Raw genomic sequence first — 13,618 nt, forward strand, 5'->3', positions numbered from 1 at the left:
CCTCTTGTGTCAAGCGCTACACAGACCCCGAGCTGCGAATGGGGCCCCATGGTTCTGCACCAGCCCCCTGCTTGACCAAGATCAGAGGCACCTACTGTGCCAGGAGCTGCATGAAATAAAGACAATCCCTGCCCCTAAAAGTGTACGATCCATCATCATTTGGACAAGGTGAATTTTTAAGCAACCTAAATTTGGGGGCAGTTTTGAGCTGGGTGGCTCCCTTCAAATTAGGCATTTAACTAGCTGAGACAGTCTCCCCAGAAATCTCTCCCATATTTATTAAAATTACATTTAGGTGGTTGTGGCTGAGTGAACTGAATATGGTTCTGGGAGCCAAGACTCCAGGGCTCTAATCCCAGCTCTGGGAGGGGAATGGAACCTAGTGAGCTGGGGGCAGGAGCTGGGAGTCAGGACTCTTGGGTTCTATCCCCAGCGTTATTAAATTTCCCTTGGATTCCGTCTCCCTGTCCTACCAATGGCTGATCAGGGTTTTCTGGGGGGGTTGGGTGGGAGGGTCTCCTCTTTCTCCTCTAGATATTCCAGCCCCCAGTGCCTGGCACATCCCTTCACCTCCCACTCCAGGGCCGTCATGGAGCTGAACGGGAAGAAGAAACTTCATGCTCTTTCCTTGGCAGAGAAGATCCAGGTGCTGGAGATGCTGGACGAATCCAAGATGTCCCAGTCAGAGGTGGCCCGTCGCTTCCAAGTCTCCCAGCCCCAGATCTCCCGCATCTGCAAGAACAAGGAGAAGCTGTTGGCTGACTGGTGCAGCGGGACAGCCAACCGGGAGCGGAAGCGCAAGCGGGAGTCTAAATACAGCAGCATCGATGAGGCCCTGTTATGCTGGTTCCACATTGCCCGCACCAAGATGTGGGACGTCACGGGACCCATGCTGCTCCAGAAAGCCAAGGAGCTTGCGGACATCATGGGCCAGGAGTTTGTGCCTAGCATCGGCTGGCTGGTGCGGTGGAAGCGCCGTAACAATGTCTGCTTTGGCCAGCGACACCCGGTACGAGCTGTCCACACCCCGGAGCCCCTGTACAACAAGGGGCCGGTGCCGGCTTCCCTCAGCCTGCCCCAGCTGCTGAAGGATTTTGCCCCGGAGAACGTTTTTGGCTGCGGGGAGGTGGTGCTCCTGTATAAGGCCATGCCTGGCAGGGAGCGGGAGGGCAGGGAGTGGCTGTGCGTGGTGCTGTGTGTGAACAGGAGCGGCACGGAGAAGCGGAAGCCCGTGGTGGTCGGCAGGCGGCTGGCTCCGCGATGTTTCTTTGGGGTCAACACGGAAGCTTTGCCGGTCCTTTACCGCAGCAGCACCGATGGGCAGCTGACACCAGAGCTCTTCTCGGAGTGGCTGATAGACTTTGACCGGGAGATGGGCCGGCAGCACCGCAGTGTGGCACTGGTGCTGGATGCTGAGCGGCGCTGCCCCGAGCCAGAGCCTGCCAACATCCGCCTGGTCTTCCTGCCCCCGCAGCCTCGCCACAATGACGGCCCCTCGCTCTGCCCGCTCCACCCCGACCTCATCCGGGATTTCAAGTCCCGCTACAAGCGCAGGCTTCTGGGCAAAGTGTCCTCCATCGGCAACGAGACCGACAGCTCCCCCACCTCCATCGCCGCCTCCATCACCATGCTGGATGCCCTCCACATGGTGGCAGCCGCTTGGGACAAAGTCCAGCCCTCCCTGGTGGAACAGTGCTTTGGGGAGGCCGGCTGCTCCACGGGGAAGGGGTCCCTGGGGTCCTCCAGCCATGCCCCCCCCAGGGGGATGAGCCCGGAAGAATTCCAGAGCTTTGTTGACATGGAGACGGAGCTGGCCTGTCCCCCAGCCCTGCCCCCAGCCAGGGCCTACAAGGAGGAGGAAGAGGAGGAGCAGGAGGGGGAGGACCTTTTTGGCAGCCTGCCCACCAAGGCCGATGCCCTGAAGGCCCTGGGGACTCTGCGGCGCTGGTTTGAGTGCAACGGCTCGGCCGAGGGGGTCTTCCAGCAGTTCTACAGCTGCGAGGAGGAGGTGGAGCGGCTGTGCTGCCAGTGAGCGCCCAACTCCCCACACTGCCTCCGGCGGCCTCCCAACGCTGGAGCATGGAGGGGCTGGTGGCCCTGTACCGCACTCACTCAGTGCTTGGAGAGTGGGATTCCAGCCCAATCCTGCAGTGCCTGAGCGCTGGGGGACTGGAGTCATCCCCCACTGGGGGGCACGAGGGACTGGATTCATGCCCCCATTCTCTGCCATGGCCTCTGAGAGCTGGTTCTGGGGAAGAGGAATTGGAGACTAGCCCTTTTCTTTCTTCTGGGCGCATCTTTATGGGCATATAAAGATCTGAAAGAGCCTGCATTGGTAGTTACTGCTGTTACCACCACCCTCAGCAGGATCCTCAGCCAAATATTTTCCACTGGCAATTCTGGGGTTCCCCCATTTCAAGGGTGTCCTGCTAGTCACCACCCCAAAAGGGGCCAGGCCTCTTTAGAACTGGGGCTTGAGTCAGGTTCGTGTCATCTTAATGGAATCACAATTACTGCAACTCTCCCCCACTTCCGACTCGGGCTTGGAAACTTTTGCCCACAGAACTGCACTTCTGCATGAAATAAATCCAGGGAAGAAAGAAAGGGGGAAGTTGAATTTTGACAGTTTTTCTCCCAATTGTTTGAGCTCTAGGCATTCAACAAAAACAAAACCGACCCCCCAAAATAGCAATAGCAACACCAGCCCGACTGGGGAGAACAGCCTCCGCATTAAATGGATTTCTTTTCTAGGCACCTTATTATCCTTCAGCTTCCCAGAGATCCAAGGAAAGGGAGGAAGAGAAGTGATGTTTTAATATGAGGTAGTACACCACCCAGAGCCAGCAGCCTCTGATCTTTGGATGGGAAGATTTAACTTCCACAGCTGCAGAGGTGAACAGTAGTGGGGGCCTGGAGGTAGGGCACTGGTCTGGAAGTCAGGACTCCTGGGTCCTATTCCTAGCTCTGGGAGGGGAGTGGTGTCTAGTGGTCAGAGCAGAGGAGGCTGGGACTCAAGATTCCTGGGTTCTATCCCCAGCTCTGAGTGGGGCGTGGTGTCTACACTGCAATGTAAGCCCAGAGTTTGAACTCAGGCCTAACCCCCCTTCCATCTACACACAAATTGCACTAACCCAGGGTCAGAGGACCCCACAGGAGTAGAGGGTCCAAGCCTGAGTTAAGCTGGGACCCAGGGTTCAAGCCCTATTGCTTTGTAGTGTAAAGTCCCACTGGACTCAAGCTCTGGGAGTCTGCCAATGGTCTCCCACAATTCCATGGGTCAACTTTCTTTGTCCTCTGGACAGGCAAAGTTTCCCACCCTGCACCAAGACCAAAGGGCTAGAGCAGCCACATTTTGGGAGGATGCAAGGAAGTGTGGGACACAGTAGTTGGACTCAGGCCTGCACAATGCAGCAGCCCTAGGGTGGGACCCAGGGTTCAACAATTCCTAACCCAGGGTTACAAAGGAGTGTAGGCACTCAAGCCCTAGGTTAACAAACCCAGGATCTATGACCTCCAGTTCCACTAACCCTGGATTGTCATTGCAGTGTAGACAGGCCCTGGGAGTTCTGACTTCTTCAGGACTCTATTCCCGGCTCTGCTCCGACCTGGAGCAAGTCCCAAATCCTCCGTGCCTCAGTTTCCTCTCCCACCCTTCGTCTATTTAGATTCAGCTCTTCGGAGGCAGGAACCATCTCTCACCAGGTCTACAGGGCCCAGCATAATGGGGGTTCTAAGTGCTACCGTAATGCTCCTAATAAATGAGAAAATACCTTTAAAAAGCAAGATAACCAAACCAGACTTACAGGTCATAAAGAGGAGCAGATGCCTCATTTTATTAATTCTCCCTCCCCCACCTTCTTTTCAAGTCACCTTTAAAGAAACACACACTGTAACATAGTACGATATTTCCTATGGAAATGGTACTGCCACAGGGAGCTGGACCCACAGACAGAATTCCTGGCTTGCCGCACGGACAATGGCCAATGGTCCTATTTTTCCAATGGAAACTTAACTCGCTGTCGGGAGAGTTAAACGTGCCCAGTTTGTTCTGCTGCAGAAAGACAACAGCCTCAGGATTGGTGAGGTGTTTTTGCTTTGTCCTCTGGTTACCTGGAAATACCAGGATAGCTTTATGGGAAAGCAGTGGGAGTCAGGACTCTTGGGTTCTATCCCCAGGTCTGGGCAGGGAGTTGAATCTATTGAGTTAGAGCAGGGTGGGCTAGGTGTCAGGACTCCTGGGTTCTGTTCCTGGCCCTGTCACCGACTGGAGCAGTTCAGTTTGCCATTCTGTGCCTCTTTTTCCTCTCCTGCCCTTCGTCTATTCAGGCTCTAAGCTCTTGCAGGGACTGTGTCACCCTGTGTCTGTGCAGCACCTGGCCCAAGGGGTCGGGGGAGGCTCCCCAGTCTTAGTCAGAAATGCCAGGCACTCTCAGGACCATAAATAATTTACTCATACCTGAGTAGTTTGCAAGATCAGGGCCCTTCTACAGGAAGAATAACAACACCACCACCTTGTTAATAGGCTGCAAGGGCCACTGATGATCATCTCATGTGTCTTCCTGTGCCGGGAAAAGTGCAGAGATTGCAAACTTCAAACTAGTTCAATGACCAACGTTTCAGGCTCTCCCCTGAAATGAGGGTATCAGTTGCAGCAAAAAGACCACCCTTTGCAGAGGAGGCTGTTAGTAGGTCTGGGGCCGTGGTTCCAGAGCCACTGGTGCTGGAACTAAGGGGGTGCTGCTGTACCCCCTGGCTTGAACTGGTTTCCCATTATATACAGGATTTGCAGTTTGGTTTAATGGCTCAGCAGTCCCACTATACAGATTGTTCCAGCACCCATGTTCAGAGAGCCCTGTTTACTTCAGGGGTTCACCCCGCTAAGAGCTGACTGCAGAGCCAGGGTCTCCCTGAATTCAACATACAACTTCAACACCTAAGATACACTGGGTTTGGACTAGTCCTCTCCAAAATTTCCACCACGGTTCTCGCTGCAGGAAAGCAAACACCATAAACCGAACGGGGGGGGGGGGTTTGCCTTGCAAAATTTTGATGAAAATGAATAAAAATAATTTTGATTTTTTCAGCAAAGGTTGAAAGACTTCTGCCAAAACCCAAACTTTGTGCCCAAAAACCATGTTGCTGCTGCTGCCGCCGTGTCTCATGGGAGTTGCATTTCAGTTACCTCATGCTCCCATTCTCCTCTATAGGCCAGGCTCCCTAGTCAGACTACATCTCCCATGATGCACCGCTGTCCTCCCTCTTGGAACGGCGTTTCACTGGAAACAAGTCTGTCTGGAAAAGACCAGCCCATAGAGGAAAAACAAGGACATGTGGCATCCGAACTAAAACGCCCATGAAGCATTGCAGCAGCATCTCCACATTGAAATATTTTGATTGACAAAAAAAAAAAACAAAAAACCACCACCTAAACCAATACAAAAAATGCCCAGACATTCCCCATGGGAAGCAGGTGCTTTTTGCAAAATATTTTCTTTAAATCAACATATTTTTGATGAAAAATTTTCCATTCACCCCATTTTCAACCTTGATTGTGCATCAGCCTGGGTTTTCTGCAGTCACAGTCTCCAAGTACCTGTGTGGGGAACAGAAATTGGATAATAGAGGGCTCTTCAGTCTATCCAGCAAAGGCCTAACATGACCCAGCAGCTGGACGTTGAAGCCAGACAAATAAGTTCCAAGGAACAATTGATGAAGGGCTGTGGTGGATTCTCCAACACTGGCACTTTTTAAATCAAGACTGGATGATGGTCTGACAGATCTGCTTCAGTTCAAACAGGAATTAATTGAGAGAGTGACCTGTGCTATACAGGAGGTCAGACCAGATGATCACAATGGGCCCCTCTAGCCTCAGAAATCTAGGAATCTTGTGAAGGCTAGGAATATAACAGGGTTTAAAAGAGAATTGGATAAATTTATGGAGGTTAAGTCCATTAATGGCTATTAGCCAGGATGGGTAAGGAATGGTGTCCCTAACCTCTGTTTGTCAGAGGATGGAGATGGATGGCAGGAGAGAGATCACTAGATCATTACCTGTTAGGGTCACTCCTTCTGGGGCACCTGGCATTGGCCACTGTCGGTAGACAGGATACTGGGCTGGATGGACCTTTGGTCTGACCCAGTAGGGCCGTTCTTATGTTCTTAATTGCCATCAGTACCACATGGGCATGTGATCCCACCATTCCAATTCGCTTGGCGCTTCGCAGCTACACCATTCCCAGGGATACAACCAACATTTTGGATTGGCTCAAGCGGCTGGAAAGCAGTCTCACCACCCCTAGGAGTTCCCAAATCATGAGCCAGCTGAAAAATCACCACACTATTGGCTTAAATAAATTGTTTTTTTGTTGAAACACACACTTTTCACCCTCATCTACTGTCTGGGTTTTCAGTTGTTTCCAAGCTTCTCCCTACACCCATAGCGCTGGAAATATTAAAATTCACACACACACACACACACACACACACACACACAGCATTGGTTTCACTTAAACTGGTTTTTGGTTTCCAGCCAGTTTAGCCAGCACCTGCAAATTTACTGATGCAAGCCAAGCAGTTCTACACCCAATTTGAAGCAATACAAGCGTGTCTCCACACTGAGTTGCGTTAGTTTAATCAAACCCATGTCTTTACAGAAGAGTTGTGGCTTAGTGGATAGAGCACTGGACAAGGATCTGGATTCTATTCCTGTCGCTGCCACTGGCCTGCTGGGTGACCTTGGGCAAGTCACTTCAGAGCTCCAGGCCTCAGTTTCCCTATCTGTAAAATGTACAACTCCTTTGTAAAGTGCTTTGAGTTAGTTTCATAGAGTCTAAAGCCAGCTGGGACCATTAGATCATCTAGTCTGACCTCCTCTAGAAACGCAGGCCATTCAATTCCATCCAAATACCCCTGTGTTGAGTCCAGTGACTTTAGTTTCCTGAGGACTGTGTTTTAACTCCACTGTTGAGTCCCAGGCAGAAAGCAGGAGAGACGGAGGGTCCCCGAGGCCTCCGTGAGGCAGGGATTGATGAGGTGAGACATGCCTGGATGATCCCAGCAGGCAGCCCACGCCTGGTGCTGCAGCAGATCTAATGACAAGTGCGGTGTGAGAGTTAGGTATGTTTATACTGCTACAGCTATTCCTGTATGAGAAGGGGATAAATGCACTGGGGTAAGTCACCATTATACTTTAAATGCCTCCACACTAGGACTTGTGCAGGTATGAATAGAGCAGTTAAAACAAGCCAAACAATCACACCTGTAACTGACATAGTTTTACCAGGGACAAAATCTGAACATACACTGGTCTTGCATACTACCAGGACTCCAGGATCAGGGGCTTGAACAAGAAAGCAGCAAATATCATGAAACCAGGGCAATGCTGGGAAAGGTGGGTTTTTTTAGAATCCCGCTGTGGTTTTCTTGTAAGGTGAATCAAATGAAGGGAAAAAAAAAAAATGAAGAGCTGGACAAAAGAGCAAGCATGTTAGATGTAGCTTACGCTCACCAGGCACCAAGGGTTTTAGTTCTGCTTAGATGCGGGGTGGGGGGGGCTAGAAGTCAGGATCTATTCCAAGCCCAGGTCAATTTAACATTTCCTGAAGCCCCATGACCAGCACAGTCATCAAATGGAGCCTGGATATTGGTGCACAAGGCTGGGATATTCAGGGATGTCAGAGAGTTAGGGATTAGAAAGCCTTCCCCCCCCCAGGGGGTGCTGGTTCCCATCCAGCCCCAGGGCACTGGACTGGCTTGCTCAGAGAGATGGGATGTGGAGCCTTTCCCCTGTAAGGGCATCAGCTCCCATCTGGCTCCAAGGTGTAGGGACTGGCTGATATGGGATGGAGGGGTGAATGGGATATGGGCTCTTTTCCCTCTAGGGGGTGCTGGCTTCAAGTGGGCCAGAGAACATGATTCCATTTAGGTACTGAATGTCCTGAACATCCCCTGAAAATCCCAGCCTCTTGAATTCGGAGCCAGCAGTGAGAAACAGCAGCTACAGTTAACAGAAAGACCCGGTAACAAATAATATGAAGGTTTTTTCGGGGGTGGGGGAAGGCATCCTTTTCCTCCCCCCCCCCCCGCGTCATTTCCCATGTTTTCTTTCTCAGAGAATCTACGTGAATGCAAATAAAAATGCCATCAATAAGTTCTATTGAAATGCCGTTCTATCAGTCCACAGTGGAGCCACCTCTGGCCACCAAGTGCAGAATTGGGCCCTAGGAATAGTGACCATCAGTTGGTTACAAGCAGGGATACAGCCCTGATCCCCTCCCCCCACCATGCCCAAAGGGAAATCCTCATTGCCCTTTGGCAATACTGGATCTAGGACATATGGTTGAGCAGTTCTGCTTCTATCCAGTAGGGGGTGCTGGGGCGCATGCACATTCCACACAGTACGTGCCCTCCGACTGCGTTATTGCCCTCAGTGCCGCCATTCACTTCCCCGGCCTTTCAAGCCACAGCCTTCCCCTCGCATGGATGGTACTTGAGGAGTCTCAGAACTTGGATCACGTGGAAGATGAAATGTGGGGGATGGGGCAACAAAGGCTGCAGAGTGGAGAATAATAGGGAACATATTCTATTGCTATTCTATATGTCAATGGTGCAGCCTTATCTGCAATATTAGCTAGCAAAGGAAGGAGGACCTAGTTGTTAGAGCAACTTGGGAGACCCAGGTTCAATTTCCTGCTCTGCCACAGATTTCCTATCTGGCTTTGGGCAAATCCCTTACTCTCTATGTGCCTCACTTTCCCCATCTATACAATGAGGATAATAGCACTGCCCTGCCTCACTGGGGCGTGGAGAGGAAAAATGCATTAAGGGCAGTGAGATGCTCAATGACTAAGGTAATGGGGTGCAGACTGGTACCCAAGCTAGGTTCTGTGTGCACTGCTGGTCACCACATCTCCAAAAGGGTATTGCAGAATGAGCAGGGGGGAGGGGGGGGTCAGAGGCCTGGAAACACTCTCTGTAAAGACTGGGATGGGTTTCAAAAAGACAAATGAGAGGGGACATGATCAAAGTCTCTAAAATACTGACTGGTCTAGAGAAGGGAGATCAGAGTTTCTGTTCTCCTTGTCTCATACCATGAGAACAAGGGGCTGTTTGATGAAATTAAAAAGGGGGGAAATTCACAATCAGAGGAAACACTCACACAACAAGGCATTAACCTGTGGAACTCTCTGCTACAGGAAGTCACAGGGGCCAAGAGTTTAGCAAGATTCCAGAAAGGGAGTGGAGATTGACACGGAGACCAGGAATAATTTCACAGATGAGAAATGAGTGTCTGATCACAACTTGTTCTGTAGGGGGCACTCTCCCCTCACAGTTAGTGCTGATTTCAACACCCACAGGTGGCACTAGGGGACGCTGTGGTCAGCATGGGAGGCAGAGTAGGGGGTGTTCTCTCCTTGCTGTCTGTGCTGACCCCAATTCCCCAGTACAGCACTGGGGCATAATTTCTCCACTGTGAAGATAGGCTCTGCCCACCTCTTGTTAAATGACACCAGGGCAGCAAGATACAGAAATTCACGCACTATCCTGGCCAAATTCCAGCTCAGATTATTCTGTTTGGTCTCCCTCAATCCCCCTGCATATTTCAGCTGGACACAAGAGCATCCTTAATTCTCCATTCTAAAGGTGTGTGTCAAGTGCAGCTGTTAGAAAGCAGCTGAACTCCACCCCAGAGGCAGCTGCATCTCAGTGCAAAGCAAGGGCTAGCTGTATAAACAGCCTCCCACATTGCACCCCAGAGGTGTCTGCATCTCAGTGCCTGGCAAGGCTTTTCTATAAACCACTTTGGACTCCTTTAGCAAAGAAAGGCGCTGTGGAAATATCCACTCCCACCATTGCTATTAATTACGAACAACCCAGCTCACTCAGGTAATCAGCTCCCTAGAGAACATGACCCTAATAACCGAATATTATTTTATCACTTGAGTTAATAACCTCAAATAAAGTTATCGACGCTAATGGTGGCGCCAATTCTAGCACGTTGTTCAGCTCTGGCAGTGCACACACACACACACACACACACACACACACACACACACACTTAATGGTGAATTCATTAAGTTAAGACCAATTTGGCTGTGAATAACGAGGGAAAATCGGGTGACTGCAGAGTTTTTTTTAAAAAGCCTCAATCTGCCTTAACACACAGAAAAATAATCTTAAATAGCCAATCCCAGCCCCTTCTCTGCCCTAACCACTTGACCTCACTCCCCTCCCAGTGCCAGGACCAAAACCCTGGAGTCCTGACTCCCACCTCCCGCCACCAAAATTCATTCCTCTCCCTAAGCATTTGGGGGAGGAGGATGTCAGAACTCCTGGCTTCTCTGTCCCATATATCCCAGGACTGCCACTTGTGAGGTGGGGTAGGGGAAAGAAGGGATGTGTTCATCCCATCCCCTTTCTATGCCTCAGTTTCCCCAGCTGTAAAATGTGACCTTTGGGGCACTGAGCTCAAAGAAAAGTTTGCAAGGACCTTTGAGGCCCTGGGAAGAAGGATAAAGGAGTTTGAGGTGCAAGTGATGTTCTCGTCCATCCTCCCCGTGGAAGGAAAAGGCCCGGGTAGAGACCATCGAATTGTGGAAGTCAACGAATGGCTACGCAGGTGGTGTTGGAGAGAAGGCTTTGGATTCTTTGACCGTGGGATGGTGTTCCAAGGAGGAGGAGTGCTAGACAGAGACGGGCTCCACCTAACGAAGAGAGGGAAGAGCATCTTCGCAAGCAGGCTGGCTAACCTAGTGAGGAGGGCTTTAAACTAGGTTCACTGAGGGAAGGAGACCAAAGTCCTGAGGTAAGTGGGGATGTGGGATACCAGGAGGAAACATGAGCAGGAGGGCACGAGAGGGAGGGCTCCTGCCTCATACTGAGAAAGGGGGACATCAGTGAGTTATCTCAAGTACCTATACACAAATGCAAGAAGCCTGGGAAACAAGCAGGGAGAACTGGAAGTCCTGGCACAGTCAAGGAATTATGATGTGATTGGAACAACAGAGACTTGGTGGGATAACTCACATGACTGGAGTACTGTCATGGATGGATATAAACTGTTCAGGAAGGACAGGCAGGGCAGAAAAGGTGGGGGAGTTGCACTGTATGTAAGAGAGCAGTACAACTGCTACAAGCTCCTGTATGAAACTGCAGAAAAATCTGAGAGTCTCTGGATTAAGTTTAGAAGTGTGAACAACAAGAATGATGTCGTGGTGGGAGTCTGCTATAGACCACTGGACCAGGGGGGTCAGGTGAACAAGGCTTTCTTCCGGCAACTAACGGAAGTTACTAGATCGCAGGCCCTGGTTCTCATAGGAGACTTCAATCACCGTGATATCTGCTGGGAGAGCAATACAGCGGTGCACAGACAATCCAGGAAGTTTTTAGAAAGCGTAGGGGACAATTTCCTGGTGCAAGTGCTGGAGGAACCAACTAGGGGCAGAGCTCTTCTTGACCTGCTGCTCACAAACCGGGAAGAATTAGTAGGGGAAGCAAAAGTGGATGGGAACCTAGGAGGCAGTGACCATGAGATGGTCGAGTTCAGGATTCTGACACAAGGAAGAAAGGAAAGCAGCAGAATACGGACCCTGGACTTCAGAAAAGCAGACTTTGACTCCCTCAGGGAATTGATGGGCAGGATCCCCTGGGAGAATAACATGAGGGGGAAAGAAAAGGAGTACTTGTGGCACCTTAGAGACTAAGAAATTTAAATTTGTTAGTCTCTAAGGTGCCACAAGTACTCCTTTTCTTTTTGCGAATACAGACTAACATGGCTGCTACTCTGAAACCTAGTGACAGAGGATGTGGAAAAAGCTAATGTACTCAATGCTTTTTTTGCCTCTGTCTTCATGAACAAGGTCAGCTCCCAGACTACTGCACTGGGCAGCACAGCATGGGGAGGAGGTGACCAGCTTTCTGTGGAGAAAGAAGTGGTTCGGGACTATTTAGAAAAGCTGGACAAGCACAAGTCCATGGGACCAGATGCACTGCATCTGAGGGTGCTAAAGGAGTTGTCGGATGTGATTGCAGAGCCATCGGCCATTATCTCTGAAAATTCCTGGTGATCGGGGGAGGTCCTGGATGACTGGAAAAAGGCTAATGTAGTGCCCATCTTTGAAAAAGGGAAGGAGGAAGATCCAGGGAACTACAGGCCAGTCAGCCTCACCTCAGTCCCTGGAAAAATCCTGGAGCAGGTCCTCAAGGAATCAATTCTGAAGCACTTAGAGGAGAGGAAAGTGATCAGGAACAGTCAGCATGGATTCACCAAGGGCAAGTCATGCCTGACTAATCTAATTGCCTTCTATGACGAGATAACTGGCTCTGTGGATGAGGCGAAAGCAGTGGACGCGTTATTCTCTGACTTTAGCAAAGCTTTTGATACAGTTTCCCACAGTATTCTTGCCAGCAAGTTAAAGAAGTATGGGCTGGATGAATGGACTATGAGGTGAATAGAAAGCTGGCTAGATCATCGGGCTCAACGGGTAGTGATCAATGGCTCCATGTCTAGTTGGCAGCCGGTATCAAGCGGAGTGCCCCAATGGTCGGTCCTGGGGCCGGTTTTGTTCAATATCTTCATTTATGATCTGGAGGATGGCGTAGACTGCACCCTCAGCAAGTTTGCAGATGACACTAAACTGGGAGGAGGAGTAGATATGCTGGAGGGTAGGGATAGGATACAGAGGAACCTAGACAAATTCGAGGATTGGGTCAAAATAAATCTGATGAGATTCAACAAGGACAAGTGCAGAGTCCTGCACTTAGGACGGAAGAATCCCAGGCACTGCTACAGACTAGGGCCCGAATGACTAGGCAGCAGTTCTGCAGAAAAGGACCTAGGGGTTACAGTGGATGAGAAGCTGGATATGAGTCAACAGTGTGCCCTTGTTGCCAAGAAGGCTAATGGCATTTTGGGCTGTATAAGTAGGGGCATTGCCAGCAGATCGAGGGACATGATTGTTCCCCTCTATTTGAGATTGGTGAGGCCTCATCTGGAGTACTGTGTCCAGTTTTGGGCCCAACACTACAAGAAGAATGTGGAAAAATTGGAAAGCATCCAGCGAAGGGCAACAAAAATGATTAGGGGAGTGGAACACAAGACTTATGAGGAGAGGCTGAGGGAACTGGGATTGTTTAGTTTGCGGAAGAGAAGAATGAGGGGGGATTTGATAGCTGCTTTCAACTACTTGAAAGGGGGTTCCAAAGAGGATGGATTTAGACTGTTCTCAGTGGTAGCAGATGACAGAACGAGGAGTAATGGTCTCAAGTTGCAGTGGGGGAGGTTTAGGTTGGATATTAGGAAATACTTTTTCACTAGGAGGGTGGTGAAGCACTGGAATGCGTTACCTAGGGAGGTGGTGTAATCTCCTTCCTTAGAGGTTTTCAAGATCAGGCTTGACAAAGCCCTGGCTGGGATGATTTAGTTGGGGATTGGTCCTGCTTTGAGCAGGGGGTTGGACTAGATGACCTCCTGAGGTCCCTTCCAACCCTGATAGTCTATGATTCTCTAATTGCCAGGGCCTGGAGCAAACCATGCATTACGGACACGCTGGGGCAGGAATTTAAGCCGGGGGTGGTTTGGCACTGGCTCCACCACCAACGCAGCAACAGCCTACCTGGT

At 50.5% G+C, this 13,618-nt stretch overlaps 1 protein-coding gene across 1 annotated transcript; it reads left to right on the forward strand.

Moving 5' to 3' along the window:
* The first annotated feature begins 589 nt into the window (after positions 1-589).
* On the forward strand, positions 590-3,769 carry TIGD3 (tigger transposable element derived 3). The gene has a single exon (XM_038411812.2). It carries the CDS (start codon positions 590-592, stop codon positions 2,030-2,032), a length of 1,443 nt encoding a protein of 480 aa, XP_038267740.1. The 3' UTR covers positions 2,033-3,769.
* The last annotated feature ends 9,849 nt before the right edge of the window (positions 3,770-13,618 follow it).

The sequence above is a fragment of the Dermochelys coriacea genome, chromosome 7, assembly GCF_009764565.3.
Source record: "Dermochelys coriacea isolate rDerCor1 chromosome 7, rDerCor1.pri.v4, whole genome shotgun sequence".
NCBI classification, from domain to species: Eukaryota; Metazoa; Chordata; order Testudines; family Dermochelyidae; genus Dermochelys; species Dermochelys coriacea.

Coding starts and splice junctions, on each gene's coding strand:
- TIGD3 (XM_038411812.2), top strand. CDS start 590: ATGGAGCTGAACGGGAAGAAGAAACTTCATGCTCTTTCCTTGGCAGAG.